The sequence below is a fragment of the Chamaea fasciata genome, unplaced genomic scaffold (assembly GCF_029207755.1).
Source record: "Chamaea fasciata isolate MVZ Bird 193981 ecotype frontalis unplaced genomic scaffold, bChaFas1.0.hap1 SCAF_2, whole genome shotgun sequence".
NCBI classification, from domain to species: Eukaryota; Metazoa; Chordata; class Aves; order Passeriformes; family Sylviidae; genus Chamaea; species Chamaea fasciata.
In genome coordinates, this window is record NW_027094087.1 from 36,644,022 (window position 1) to 36,659,360 (window position 15,339).

The following is a 15,339-nucleotide window of genomic DNA, read 5'->3' on the forward strand; positions in this document are numbered from 1 at the left end:
TTTCTTCGCATACCTGTGCTGTTAATTGAGCAAAAACTGGACTTCTGAATAACAGCTGTCAGATGTGACTCCTAAATTATAGATCATTCTGTACCTTAGTTTCTGTCACAGTTCAAAATATGACAGGTACTCTTAGGTTCTGAAAACATTAGATGTCAAAGCCCAAAACTTTCTTACTCTACAACTCCTAAAGCACATGGGCTCAGAAATTCCACTTCCTTTGAATATATCTTTTGAGCTTGGGAAATGCACAAGGAGAAATTGGGTTCTTTTGATTAAAATGTCAAAACATGTTAAAATATGGTTTCACTCACAAAATAGTCTATTCACACTTTACCTCAGGTTGATCTCAGGAAGTGTGCTTTCAGTATTTCATGGAATCAGATTAGCCAGATGATTATTCAAAAACGGTGACTTTCTGGAGGCGTTTTGATTCAAAGAAACTTTTGTGAATACAGTAGACTCTGAGTAAAAATGGTACATTAACAAAAAGGAAGAAGAAAACAAATTATGAGACTGTCATATTGATCCACCAAAAACAGCTTTGTGAAAATGCATCTGGAGAAAAGTAGCACACAGAAGATAAATAGAAGAAATCATTATTTAGAAGATGAAAGAAATAAACTTTCTGGGGCAGATGTAATCACTGAAGAGTCCTTTTGTACTCTTTTGAGAAATAGAAATGCCTATTGCAGTCTTCTGGTCCATCTTGAAAAGGGGTAGATACATTTGGGTGGATAAATAAATATTATGCTTGGATTCCTTCAGTTTATGATTGTTTTCTATGATTACTGGCAAATAGTTGCCATTGTCAAGTCCACCTTCATTTGCATTTGATGGTGAGGGAAAATAATTTTTCACCTACTCTTTGTTATTTGTAGTTCAGTTGCAACTGGAGATGTTCACAAAGCAAAAGTACTATATATAAATCTTAATAGAAAATCAATAGGAAGTCCAGATGACACAAATACACTTAGGAAGCACAGTAGTTTTCCTTTGAAGGCTCCTTTGAGATCATTGCCTATTGAGGCAGTTTGCCTAAAACCAAGGCTCTCCTGATGTCTAACCAACCTACATCCCGCCAGATATTACTGAGATTTAAGAGTGGCGAACCATGAAAAGCCACCTGAAAAATGTCAGCTGCCAAGACATTGGTACACTAAAGTGTTTTGTGTTCCTCAGTGATGTTAATTAGGCTTCATCAGGCACATAAAGCTAGCGAGTCAATAGTCTTGAAGCTTCGTTCAGCTGAATACAAGGAAGATGGACAGTGGAAGAAAGAAGTGGTATTGTACATAGCAGGTTATTTGCTGGGTTGATTGCTCAGTATGAGCAAAGGTGTGGCTTTTGTTATTTTTTATCATATATTTGAGGTACTGGAATTCCGGAGAAAGGGATGATTCAGTGTTTGGGAAGGCCGTGTGTGCCAGATGAAGAACAGTTTCTGCAATTTTATGGTAGTAAAGCTAAAAGGAGTGGATTTATCATTACAGAAGCTCAGTAAATATACAACTTCTTAAACTGGGAGTGGAGGTTAAACCCGTTGATTTTGTGTGATGCAAATGCCTAGAGTTCTAACTGGGAATTGAAAGTACCTAAATAAATGCATAAATGTAAGACAGAAGCTAAATAAATAAATTAGTAAATATTCAGCTCCCCCTCCCCCATGGGGACATTGCAGTGAAAACTGATACTGTTGGCTTCTAGTTTTCCATTCCCTTTTAGTTGCTATAATGGCCTCTGTGTGTGCTTTAGTAATGATGTGTGTCAGGATTTGTTTATTTTGGATCACTGTGTCTCTGCATTTCATTTGTATCTGGCTGTTTTCTTTCTTACTTAAACTTGAGCTTGATTTGGCTTTGTACTATTTGCTGACTAGGGAGAGAGGGAGGGAAAGCATTATTTAAACTTCAAGTAACAAAAGATAAAAGATACTGCTGATTTTTTTTAGCCTCAAAGCCTTTCTAAAAAGTTACTGGAGTGTTTTTTGTAGCTAGCACTTCACTGTTGTGACATTCAAAGTGGAACATAAGAAAACTGCCAAAAGATTTTAAAGAATCCATTAATACATGTAGTCAGGAGGCTTCCGTTTAGAAAAGCTACATTATTCAGAGTGAAAAACTAATTAATTAGAATGCCCCTAGGAAACTGAATCTGCTTGCATATATTAGTGAAAAAGTTAATTAATCACTGCAGAACGAGATCTGCATCAAGACATATGTATAAGTACTAGGAAATGGTTTCCTGAGCCACAGAGCGGATTTTTTGATTCTTTTCTAGTAAAGTAAGGGGGAGGAAAAGAGATCTCAAGGACCACTTTTTATACATATTCCCTGAATTCCTTGATATGATTTAAAAGCCATTCCATTAGCAACAAAGCAACAGTGATTTTAAAATCGCTCCAAGGTAGTGTTGCTGCTAACCGTAAAAGCCACCAGCTGATTTTAATTAGATTTTACCTTTCCTCTTTTCTTAGCAATGAGATGCCCATACCTTGAGTGTATTGCTTCCTGCTTGGTCAGGACAGTTAATCATTTCCTTTTACAAAAGGACTAATATACAGGAAAGCCCTGATTAATATCATGAAGCAAAATAAGAATATTTAAGACTACTTTTATTAATGGTTTACAACATTAAACTCACTATGACAAGATTACAGCCTTTTGTAGAGGAAAGTTAAGCTTTTTTTATGCTGGTGTTGAACTGAATAGAAGGAATTTAATGTCAATCAGCAGGGGTCTGCCTTCTTTGAAGTCGCATTCAGACTCAAGTCAGTGGACAGATTCTCATTTCCTTGGATTGTATTCAGATCTGGCCAGCAGTACACATCAACACTCTGTGTAACCCTCTTTAGGAGAAATGTGTGTTTATATGACACAACAGATTAAACAATGTGTCCTCTGGTGATTATTCCAGACTGTCACAGAAATCAGTGGGAAAGCTGCTTGGTTTTGTGATCAAAAAGGGTGGTTTTCTATCAACATAAAATATCTGTATTTGATACATGATTTTAGTGCTCTGTATGATTCAAAAGCCTTTTATAATTATAATGCCTATCTGACTAATTTTCTGGAAATCCTATTCATTACAACTTGCTTTCTTTGGCACAGTCACAGCTAGCACAAATGGTGACTCTTAACAAGAAAGATTTGCTCAGCCTGATTCAACTGACTTAGTTTTCATATTAAATAGAAACCAGTCTATCTTGTGGTAATGAAGAAGGCATAGTTTACAGCCTGTGACCTCTTTCCTGCTTTTTGATGTAGAAAGAAGGTATGGAATGGACATTAGACTTTTTTGATTGGTTTTAAGCTCAACTTCAAGTTCAGACCTCCTCTGTGTTGTTACTTTGACAAAAAGGTCCCTGAGAACTGACAGAATTGTGACAAGAGAAGCCACACCAGAGACACTAATTGCCTGACAACAGAGTCAACACAAATAAATTCAGCCTTGGATTGTTATTTTTTTTTTAATACTTACTTATGAAATCCTTCAGTGGAAGTACTAGAGGGGAAAGTTTAAGATACTGGTCTTTCCATTCAGCCTGTACAGATCGCTTGACACATGTCAGAGCCTTGATTAATTTGTAAGCAAATGTACACTAGCATGTTTGACATTCTTAAACGTGTTACAAAGAAGAACAAGAATTCCCTTAATAGTTTTATACCAATTTTAAACATAAGCAGCATGGACAGTAGTTCTCAGATTGAATTCCTGCATGGAGACCATAGGAGAAAGCTTAATATGGTGGGCAGAGATCTAGCAGTGTGTTAGCTGCAATTATAGTTCAGCCAGTGGAGCATCATTGTGTTTCTTAATATATCCTCACTCAGTTTCTGTACCACATGAGTTTGCTATGACTATAGTGCTCTATCCTAAATTATTAAATGTTCAGATACGTTTTTACAGACCAAGCTGGGCACAGAAGACTGGGTGGTTGGCTTTACTGGCTTTGGCTAGGGTAGAATAAATTTTCTAAGTAGAATCTGCTATGGAGCTATGATTTGGATTTGTGATGTCACAGGGATGTTTTAGTTACTGCTGGGCAGGGCTTACGCAGTCAGGTCCTCTCCTGGTCCTCACACACCCCACCAGTGAGGAGGCTGGGGGTGCACAAGGAGTTGGGAGGGGACACAGCTGGGACAGCTGATCCCAGCTGACCACAGGGATATTCCATATGGCAGCATCCTCAGCATATAAAAGCTGAGGGAAGAAGGAGGAAGGGGAGATGTTCAGAATTAATGGCATTTATCTTCCCAAGTAACTGTCAGGGTGACAGAGCTCTGCTTTCCTGGAGATGGCTGAACACCTGCCACGAATTCTTTTTCCTTTTTGCTCATACACAGAGCTTTTGCATTACCCATTAAACTGTCTTTGTGTCAACCCATGAGTTTTCTTACTTTTACCCTTCAGATTCTCCTCCCATTTCCACTGGGGAGGAAATGAGCCAGCAGCTGCATGGGGCTGAGCTGACTAGCAGAGTAAAGTCATAACACTGGTTTAAAAGATTTTACTGTCTGGTCTGATAGGAGGTTTGGATCAGATTCACAGAAAGGTGATTGAAGGTGATTTCTTCGTGGACCAGGCAGGAGACTGTACCATTTCTGAGAAAAGAGTAAATAACTGTTGGAAACATTAATGACCGTGCTCACCTTAATTATTGCAAGCTTCTGTATGTGACATGTCCTTCCCTTCCCTTCCCTTCCCTTCCCTTCCCTTCCCTTCCCTTCCCTTCCCTTCCCTTCCCTTCCCTTCCCTTCCCTTCCCTTCCCTTCCCTTCCCTTCCCTTCCCTTCCCTTCCCTTCCCTTCCCTTCCCTTCCCTTCCCTTCCCTTCCCTTCCCTTCCCTTCCCTTCCCTTCCCTTCCCTTCCCTTCCCTTCCCTTCCCTTCCCTTCCCTTCCCTTCCCTTCCCTTCCCTTCCCTTCCCTTCCCTTCCCTTCCCTTCCCTTCCCTTCCCTTCCCTTCCCTTCCCTTCCCTTCCCTTCCCTTCCCTTCCCTTCCTTCCCCCTTCCCCCTTCCTCCTTCCCCCTTCCCCCTTCCCCCTTCCCCTGCCCCCCTCCTTCCTGGGGTTTATGTGGACCAAAAACTTTCCCTCTCCCAACCTCTTTTTGTCACCAGGCAATTTAATGATGTGGAAGAGCACATTGCCAAATTCAGTGTCAGTGTTATGGCATGGTAAAGAACTCTTCTGCTTTATCTCCTGCACACCTTTCATCAGCTTTCACTCTTGGATACATTTGATCTATTTGTAGTGCTTATCTTCCAACTGCTCCTCAAATGACCTCTTGTTAGGACTATTTAATACTAATGTGTCTTCCTGTGTCGTGTAAACCTTTTGAAAAACTGGAATTTTAATAAGCACAAGAATGGCGCAGCTGTATGATAAAGCTTTCATTAGAGGATTCCTTAATAGAACCCACTTCCAGCCCTTGATTGCATAATCAACAGCTAATGAAATTGTCTTGGTAACAAGAGCTACGGTGTATTACATCCTCTCCTGAGACTAAGTGGAAAGACAATTGTACCAGCCCGAGAGGACTATTGATTGTTCACAGTTTGAATTTGATTACTCTTACGGGGAACTGAACAAGAGATCAGCTCTGCTAAATGGATTTTTTTTCCACTGAAAGTTATCGGTTCACTTTCACACAGGGCATTCAGGGGGCAATAAACACAGGAAGTGTAATTTCATTACAAATTTCCTGAGTCTGCAACTTTGGAAGCACCAAAAGCTGTGAAAGAAATGATGACTGCTTAGTGATGTGTCTCTGTGTTTAAACCAGATGGGAGCTCTGAAGGGACACCGCAACTCATTGTGTGTTGCTTGTCTTACTGCAGGAGGGAATCCCAAAGGGAAGTTCGCTCTGGGACTGGTCCAGAATGAGTGGAAAGTTTATGTTAAAAGGCCTTTGGATCGGGAAGAGCAAGACATTTATTATCTGAACATCACCGCCACAGATGGCCTCTTTGTGACCCAAGCTGCTGTGGAAGTGACTGTCACTGATGTTAATGATAATAATCCAGTTTGTGAACAGGTGAGTTCACACCACATATGGAAATCGGCTGCTGTGTTGAGAGCGATGCTTTCCCTACAGGTGTCTCTTGCTGTTTACAACTATTCAAAGTATTCATAGGCAATGCTGATTTTCATCCTTATGGCCTTAGTTGAAGAATCTGCAGTGATCTGGGAGAGAAGCAGGATAAAGAATTCCTGTGAAGCCAGGATTGAAGAATAATGATCTCATACAGCTTGCAAAGGAGTCTTGTACACAGTGGCCTTAGTTGGCTTTTCAACAAAGGATGTGTTGTAAGGTGGCATTGGGCAGCTACTCCTCTCATGCAAAAAAGAATGTGCTCTTCCTTCATAACCCATGTGGAAATGTCATCAGTCTAGTTTAACTCCAGCTTTCCTCAATTTTCCAGATACCAGACATCCAGTGGAAAAGGCAGAAGAATGTAGCTTGCTGTCCTGTTGTCGGGAATGCATGCAGTGTGGCCTGACCACAGCTTTCAGAGTGTTAGCTGTCTTGTATTCTGTGGAAAGGCAATCCAGGGAACTGATGTTAGTGCAATAGAAAGGTCTGTGTGAAAGAAAAGACACGATAAAACCCAGAGTTCCTTAATGGTACTACTCACGGAAGTTTTACATATATACATATATATATGTATGTGTGTGTCTGTGTGTGTGTATGTGTATGTGTGCATGCATATACTCATGTAATTCCCATCATTACATTATCACTCACTGACGGATTACTGTCATTGCAAGAACCACTCTACCACTCTGGGGAATCACAATCTGTATTTCCCTCAAAACTGCTGGATGAGGTGATAAAAACAATTGTTTCTTATAGCACACTCATCAAGATTTTCATTTCATGGGTGTCAATGGAATAAACAGAAGATACAAAATGGTATTGCTTTAAGCACCTAAGATGAGCCCTATTCACAGTCATAATTTGGCATTGTTTCTGTGACACCTCAAAGCTTAACAGTGATTCAAATTGCTAGGAATATGTTGTGTAGAGGAAAATGGTTTCCTGTATAGAAGGATGCACTAAAATAATTTTTTAAAAAAGGTTGTTCAAAGACTGTAAAATACTGCTACAGCATAGTTTACATGTCTTTTTCTGACTCTAGGTTGCATACACAGCATTGTTTCCTGAAGACATTCCACCAAACAAAGTAATTCTCAAAATCAGCGCTAAAGATGCTGACATCGGGTCCAATGGTGAAATTCGCTATTCTCTTTATGGTTCGGGGAACAATAAATTTTTCTTAGATCCAGAAAATGGTAAGAAGACAACCAAGTGTTTCTGAATAGCCTTAACCCCTTTACATCTGGGTACTGGTTTCCATAATTAGAGTTAGGTTACGTGTGGCTATCAGCCATTTGTTCCAGTTCTGGCAGATGTGGGTGGCCATTTGAATGGTAGTGGCAGGAGGGAGGAAGAGGGACATCTTTGTTGGCCAGGTTGGATGTTATAACCAGAACAGTGGATATCTTCTGATTCCCTACAGACTTCAATTTAGATCAGAGATTTATCATAGAACCACAGGATATTTTGGGCTGGAAGAGAACTTTGAAGGTCATCTAGGCCAAACCCCTTGCCATATGGAGAGTCATCTTCAAATAGATCGTGTTGATCAGAGACTCTTCCAGTTAAGTTTTCAAGGGGTACCTGTGCCAGCCTTTCACTACTGTAATCATAAAAAATGTCTTCCCATATATCTAGTCTAACTCCACCCTCTTTTAATTTAAAACAATCACCTTTTGTCATATCACAGCAGGTACTGCTAAAAAGGAAGTGTTTCTGTGTTAAGGAGTCAATAAATCTTGAGACAGAAAGACAGACTTGGAAAAACATGGTGGTGTTCATATGGGTAAAGCTACTGGGCTGCTGTTAAAGCCACCATGAATGGCTTGTCATCCTTGCACTCATATTGGCACCTCACTTTTTTGGGTAAAGAGGAAGGGGAAGTGACACTGCTGTGAGTTTTTAATCTCTTCATTGGAATAAGCCATATTTGGTTTGTTTTCTCTTGCCTATTCCTGTGAAACACATCATTTTGAGACACTTATGCTGTCTAGAATTAGTGATGTTGCTACAATAATAATGATAGCTGCTGCTTTTAAATAATTTCAGGTGAGCTGAAATCTTTGGCCCCTCTTGACCGAGAGAAAATCCCTGCATACAACTTGGTTGCCCGAGCCACTGATGGTGGTGGCAGGTTTTGCCAGTCAGAAATCCATCTTATTTTAGAAGATGTTAATGATAATCCACCAGTGTTTTCGTCTGACCACTACACTGCTTGTGTCTATGAAAACACAGCCACTAAAGCTTTGTTAACAAGAGTCCAAGCAACTGATCCTGATGTTGGTAAGTGGATTACATTGCAAAAGATGAATAATGTTTATGAAAATTCTGTGGCTCGGTGGAATTACAGTGCAGATTTACTTTTTTATTGCTAAATTTATTCATTTTTCTCCTCCTCCTTCTTTATCCTCCCCATTTCTTTTTCTTCTCTTTCCTTACATCAAAATGCTTGTGTCTGATCTTGACATAATGGTGTTATAAACAGAATAGCATTGCAGCAGCCACAGAAGCATGTAGTTTTCTCTTGATCAGCAACAGCTCTGTTTAGGGGGAAATGATCATTCTGGGGCTAAATTGCAACTGTCTTCCTTCAGTGGTCTCACCTCTTTTCTTGAGCCGTGATTTTGAGTACCCATGCCTCTATTTATGCAAATAATATAGTTACATGCCACTGGGACCTATATCTGATTAATCACAGCTTTTCTAGAGTTTTATACTTCAATAGCTCCTATTTGTTCCAGCTGGTTACTTTAGTATAAAACTATTGTACACTGTGAATGTACATTATAAATGTTCTGGTTATTTAACTGCACATTCATTGGAAGTGTAATGGTTTATTATATGAGGACCTTACCCTTGAAATATGGGCCCAATTATAAATATTTAAAGGGAAGTCTTTTTGTATAATACAGTGGTAAAAGCTACTGAATATTAGAAAACTTCTTAGGTCATTCACTTGAGTTGAAATAAATAACTTAGGGTTTTTTTGATGTTGTTTCTTTTTTTTCTTGCTGTGTCTTGGTGGTGTTTTGTAAAAACCATGACCTGAGTAGTTTAATGTAAGAAGTAGATCTTTCATTCAATGAAAAAAAAAATTTCTTTTTTACTAATAGAGTGCATGCTGGAAGTCTCAGTTATTTGCGAGGCTGATAGTTTAGATATACAGGAATTCCTAAAGAAGCAGCAAATATTCATTAATGTATCTATGAAGAGCTGCATTACATGCCATGGTTGAAAACTCACAATTAAAATTATGATACTGTCCTGAGTGAAGAGCCAATTACTGGTGGTAAACTACTGAACTGTCTGAAGAGACAGTGTTGTTATTTTCCACTGTTGTATTAATTACCATTTTTCTTGTAGGTGGGATGACATTCAAGGAGAGAGGGGACACAATTAGAAGAAAAAGTTGTCAATAGACGTTCATGCTAGTGCCAACTTTACATAATAAGATGGTTAACAATGGTTGACAATGAAAAAATTAAAAACAAGCCATAGTTGTTGTACTTTCCTTCTGAAACTAGAGAAGTTACAGGGAGGGATGGATATGATGAATGAGAAGGGGCTATTTACTTCCATAATGCTTAGACCTGAAAATCAAACCATACAGTGTATCATAAGGAAATTACTAAAAAGTCCCTAGAACTGGATTTTGTTGTAATTACTGTTCCGTTAGTCCCTACTGAAATCACTGATTCCCTATTGCTAGATAATGAATGAGTTCAGGTAATGTAATGTTCCCATGAGAGAAAAAATGTATTATTGATATTCCTGATGGGCTGTGACATTTCTCTAAGGATTTTTGAAGTGTTATCCTGAAAACATCAGTGGAGGAAGTAAGCATCATCCAAATAAATTTTTAACATTCAGGAAAGATCTTGTGATCAGTCTTAGAATTTGTCAGCTCTGCTTGGGCCTGAAGGTCTGTGTACCATAAGGACAGGAGCATAAATATTGAAGCCTTTGAGAGAAAACTTGAGAGATGTCGCTTCGTGGTCCACAACTAAACAGAGTTTTACAGAATCCTGAGGATAATGTGTTCAGACACTGTTGGATAATTAAGACAATTTCCAGTTAAGAGAAAAATAGTGTTATATCTGCCTTGTACCTTTGATATCTGTAGAAGTTTCTGCTCTCATAATATCCTGTGAAACTGTAGGACTGGACCATAAATTGTTGTTTAATATATTTATAATTTGGATACATACTTAGAAACTAGTCGTAACAGCTGCACACACTAAGGGAGAATTGTGATCCTTCTTCACAGTATTCAATAGAAGATAACAGCTTTAACTGTTTAGTAGCACAGAAGTTCATTTTCCATAACCTCTACATACAGCTGGGAATCTTAAATTACATGGTCTCCTGAAGGAGAGAGAATATACGTAAGTCTATTTGTTAGGATATTTTAGCAGTTTTAATTGAAAGCAATTCTTTCTCCTATACAGCTGCGACTGGGAATTTTTAATATTTCCACAATATGGTATTTGCTACTTACTCACCACCAGCAGGTTTGGAAATGTTCAAACTAAGAAATGAAAGCGAAATACTGTTTCTACATTTTTTCAAGAGGTTCACAGAAAGCAGTGAATTTTTCACCTCCCACTGCCTCCAAAGCAAAGTGCCAAATTACTCCATTTTGTTCAAATTAAGGCACAAGAAGAGCTGGAATGAATGCTGAAGTGTAATTACCTGAGCAAACCCATTACACAACTGCAATATCAGCCTCTTTGAAAGGAATTACGGTCATGCTAGGGCAGCAACTCTGAGGAAACCTACATGGGACTTTGTGGCAAGCATGATGTTAAAAAATCAATAAAACTTCAGAATAGACATGGAGCCCAAAGCTGGGGTGCAGGCACATACTCATTTCTAGTGCTGCTCATATTTCCTGCTTGCACAGTGTTGTGGCCTCGCTCACACAGTACAGGAATGAATGACAGCATCATCCAAGCTCAGCAGTGCTTTAAGCGATGGTTAAATGCTGCCTCACTTGCAGATGCTGTGCTTTGTGAATGACCTCCGTGCTCAGGCCTGTTCCCATGATGATTGATAGTGTAGCCTACCTAACACAGGAGCACTTACTGCACTAAAAATGAACAGTGCATTATCCAGCCTTCTGCAGTCTTCTTCATCACCACTGCAGCATCAGCCATCCAGATCTGTAGTCACTTTAGTGATTTCACTGACCAATTGATTTTTTTCTGGGTTTATGATGAATATGAGATTCTAATTTTCCTCCAAATAGGAATACCCTTGTCAGGCAGCTCTGTCTTGCCTGCCACTGCTGCCTTCCAGCTTCTCTCTCCATTAGCCAATGTCTAAAGCTGTGGCAGATCATCCCCGTTCCCTGCACAACCAGCCAGTACAGATGGACTGGGCCATCTTTGTGCCAGCACCTTATACTGCGTGCAGCCAATGGGCAGAAAAACACAGGCATGTAGGTAAAAAACTGGCTGGAGTGGCCTTTATTTGGTTACAGAGTTCATGCAGTGTGCAGACTGCAGTCCCTGCTCTGTGCTCAGCTGCCCCTCACCCCCACAAGCCCTTCCCCAGCCCAGGGCCTGTGCCAGCACATCACACAGGAGATGTAGTAACATGCATGCTGCTAGGAGTCACCTGGTACCCATGTTTCGGTTTGGGAAAGCCAATCTAGGAGCTTCTCACTGTCACGGATGAGACTAATCTGCTTCTTCCTTGAATAGCAGGCATCGTGTCCAACCACCCTGCTCAAGCAGGGACATGTACAGCAGATTGTCTAGGACTCAATCCATATGGCTTTTGGCAACCTTCAAGGACTATAAGAGTGCTGTCCTCCAAGGATTGGGTGCTGTGCAGCATGAGCACCATGGAGATCCTCTGGGAATAACCAGAGACCTGCATTGTGGATACAGGCAAAAGTGTAATATCCTCACCATGATGTGTTGTACATGAAGAAAAAATGTAGTTTCAGGAAATACCCTCCCATATCTGACAGCAGATTTAATAGCATTAGAACTGGGCAACCTAGAAAAAAAAAGCAGCTGTGTACTACCTTATTCAAAGCATTTTCTTACTTTTGTGCATAGGTTGCCCAGAGTTTCAGATATGTCCCAGCTTCTGCAAGGCTGGTAGCTTCACAAGCAGATTGGTCTAATGTTTATTCATCAGTTCTGAAAAAAACATCCTGCTAGTTTTGGGGTCAGTAGATTTGAATGGTGAGCCATTCTTTGTTCCTAGTATTTGAAGCTTTGGTACTTTGGTGGATGTGAGAGAAAACATGAGTGTTGAAAGCCTAGTTCAGGAAGCCAGAATAAGATTTCAGACCATCTCACAGACATCTTTATGTCAGGTTATATGGGTTAATTGTGGTTGAATTTGATTGTGTTCTTTAAGAAGTTTTATGGAGTTAAATATTATTTGGACCAGGATTTATGAGAAGGATTCTGATGTCAGCTGATTAGTGCATTTATGTTTAATCTGAAGAGTTTAAATCAATCAAGTCTCTAATCAGTCTGGTTCTTGGTGTGGGGAGCCAGTTATTCACCTTTTTACGCAAAGTAGAAGAGCTGCAGCAGAGCAGACTCAGCCCCTCTGGGGGAAGTTGTTTGACCTTCTTTGTAGGAGACATCTGCTTCCAAGACCCAAATCTGTCCAACAGGAATTGATGGGGAAACCAGCAAATTGAGGGAAGGAGTGCCATTTTCTTTCAGGTTCAGGTGGAAAATTTTATGTTGGATTTCAAAGAAATCTGTGTCAAAAACTTGTATTTTTCCTGCAAGGTTTGACCTCACTGATTCTGATGTTTTCAATAACGACTTGCTTTGTCAGAGAAAGCCCAAACCCAAACCCTTACCATGTGTGCTTACAAGGCACCTGCACAGGAAATAATAAATTTCTTTGCTAGGGAAGAATGGTAATACGACTTTTCTTTCAGGTTTCAACCAGTCCAGTTTAGTGTGTACCTTCCTCCAAGAGGATGGGGAAGCAAGCATATTTTGTCTTCTTTTTCTTCCTGTCCTCTCTTTGTGTCAATGAGAAAAAAAGAAGAAATTACTAAAACAATAAAAATGAAATATCTGTCAGAAATAGCAACCAAGGAATATTGAGGTTCTCTGAGGTTTATCACTGGTTTATTAGAAAGTAGCATCAGGATGCTGGTGAGCCCAGCATGGAAAAAAAAAACACTCAGGCTGCTCAATGGGTCACCATTTTCCAGAATACATGCATGGAACTAGAGTACAGACTTCAGCCTCATCAGTGGTGGGCTTTACTCTTGAAGGAATTAGGGCAAGTGAACCTGTTGCAGTCACAGCTGCCTCACAGCTGGGCTTGGGGAAGTGTAAAGTGTAGCCGGATGAGATTGCAGGAGTGTCAGAAGTGTAAGACAGTCACAGCTTGATTGGAGAGCAGCTCTCTGATTTATGTGTAATGGCAAGTAACAAAACAATAGAAATGCTGAAGTAGATACTTATTTTGGCATTTTCTAAAAAAAGAACAGTACACAGCCAACCTCTGCTTTGCGTGTCTGTTAATGTTGGGCATGTCCCTTAAAATGGACCTAGAAACTCCTGGAGCATTCAGGATCTGAAAAAGACAAAAGCAGGGATCGAAACATGAATAAAAAGAATAACAGAGATAATAGGAAAGAAGATTTACTAAAACTCAACAGCTAATACATAGTTAACTTTGGCAATGAGGCCAGCTAGGTGGCATTTCTGAGTATTGTCTGAGTTTTTGTAAAATAAATATTATAAGATACTTTACAGAGGATGACTCGTTCTCTTTAAAATATACATGGTGCTTCCTATATCTTCACCCACATCATTGCTTCACAGACTTTTAAATAGTGCCTGGGTTGTGCTCTAATGCAGGATATGAAAGAGACATGAATTATTAATCCCTTTTACTCTAGCAGTGGAAAACAGAATTGCATAAGTAAGAGGTGTGGTTGAAGTAGGGAGACCTGTCCACTGTCACTGAAGCTGTTTTCAGAAAGAATTCAGGAATCAGCCATGGAAGAAAAAGCCAACCAACCAATCAACCAAAAGACAAGACAAAAAAAACAAACATAAAGCCCAAAAAAACCCAAAGCAAAAGAAAAAAAGAAAAAACCAACCAACCAACAAAAAAAAACAAAAACAAAAAAAAAAAAAAACAAAAAAAAAAAAAAAAAAAAAAAACAAAAAAAAAAAAAAACAAACAAAAAAAAAACAGAACACAAAACAAAAGGCATGACTAAGCATTGCTCTATAGCCTGGTGGGTGATTTGGTTCCGGGCTCTGTTCCTCAGAGCTTATTCAATGAATAGTAATAGTCCATGATGATGTACCCTTGTACTCCTTTCTGGAAAGGTGTCCTTACCATTAGACTTCTGTCTGTTCTTCCATAAGGAGACTGGAAGGGCAATGCCCCACATTCCCCAGTTGTCTGGCCAGTCCTACAGACACTTGCAGGTCCAAATTCACTCAGTGAGCTGTTCAGAAGAAAATGTGGATTTTGCCTTCCTAGCAAAGGCAAAAGCATTAATAGGAATGCAGAGATAAAGCACACTGGACCCCTGAAAAATTGCCAAATAAAAAAATAATCGTCAGGCTCTTAGAGTTTAGACTTGACTTATTGTTAGGAGGTAAATAAACAAGGTATTTGGGGATTTGGAAAACCTCTGTCAAAACATTCAGCATGACCCAGTTGAATCCCTCAGAGGGCCATATTTTTAAAACATCAGGGGTAGTCAGGGGAATGCTGTAACCCTCCTTGCATTAAAATTATGAGGTGTGTATCAAGTTGACTAAAACCTAGTCTGTGTTCAGCAACTGGAAGTCATCAAAGCAATCTCCTTTCCTTCAGCAACATGTGAGGAGGCCATATTGAAATAAATATTATGGGTGTTACGGCTTAGGTTTAGTGAGTTTTATGGCACTGTACTGCACCATGTTTTTATGTGTAAGCCAGGGAAACATGGTCTGCACCAAACTGCTGTCAGGGGAGTTTGTAGTAACCATTATACTGGAAGGGTAGGTTAAGAAAGGTACTAAGTGCAGCATTGCTATTTTGATTCCTGAATACATAAGTAGGCATAAGGACTGTATTGCTAAATGTTAGAAAGCAGAGTGGTGCTGCAAGTTACCCTTGATAGTGTTGAAGCTGCAGCTGTGTTATTTAACAGTTGGAAAAGTGGTATGGAAAAATCCTAGTGCAAGGCAACAAGATAAATGTGACATCTCGTGTTTAGGCAAGAAAACCAAGTGCACTGCTATTG

The 15,339-nt window shown here is 39.7% G+C and overlaps 1 protein-coding gene across 1 annotated transcript in view; it reads left to right on the plus strand.

The window, feature by feature from the left end:
- Positions 1–15,339, plus strand: part of FAT3 (FAT atypical cadherin 3) — a 335,343-nt gene that overhangs the window by 257,316 nt on the left and 62,688 nt on the right. Inside the window, exons 12-14 of the mRNA XM_066175676.1 lie at positions 5,839–6,035; positions 7,141–7,294; positions 8,148–8,381. Coding sequence (XP_066031773.1) covers positions 5,839–6,035; positions 7,141–7,294; positions 8,148–8,381 — 585 coding nt within the window. The remainder of the gene's footprint in view (positions 1–5,838; positions 6,036–7,140; positions 7,295–8,147; positions 8,382–15,339) is intronic.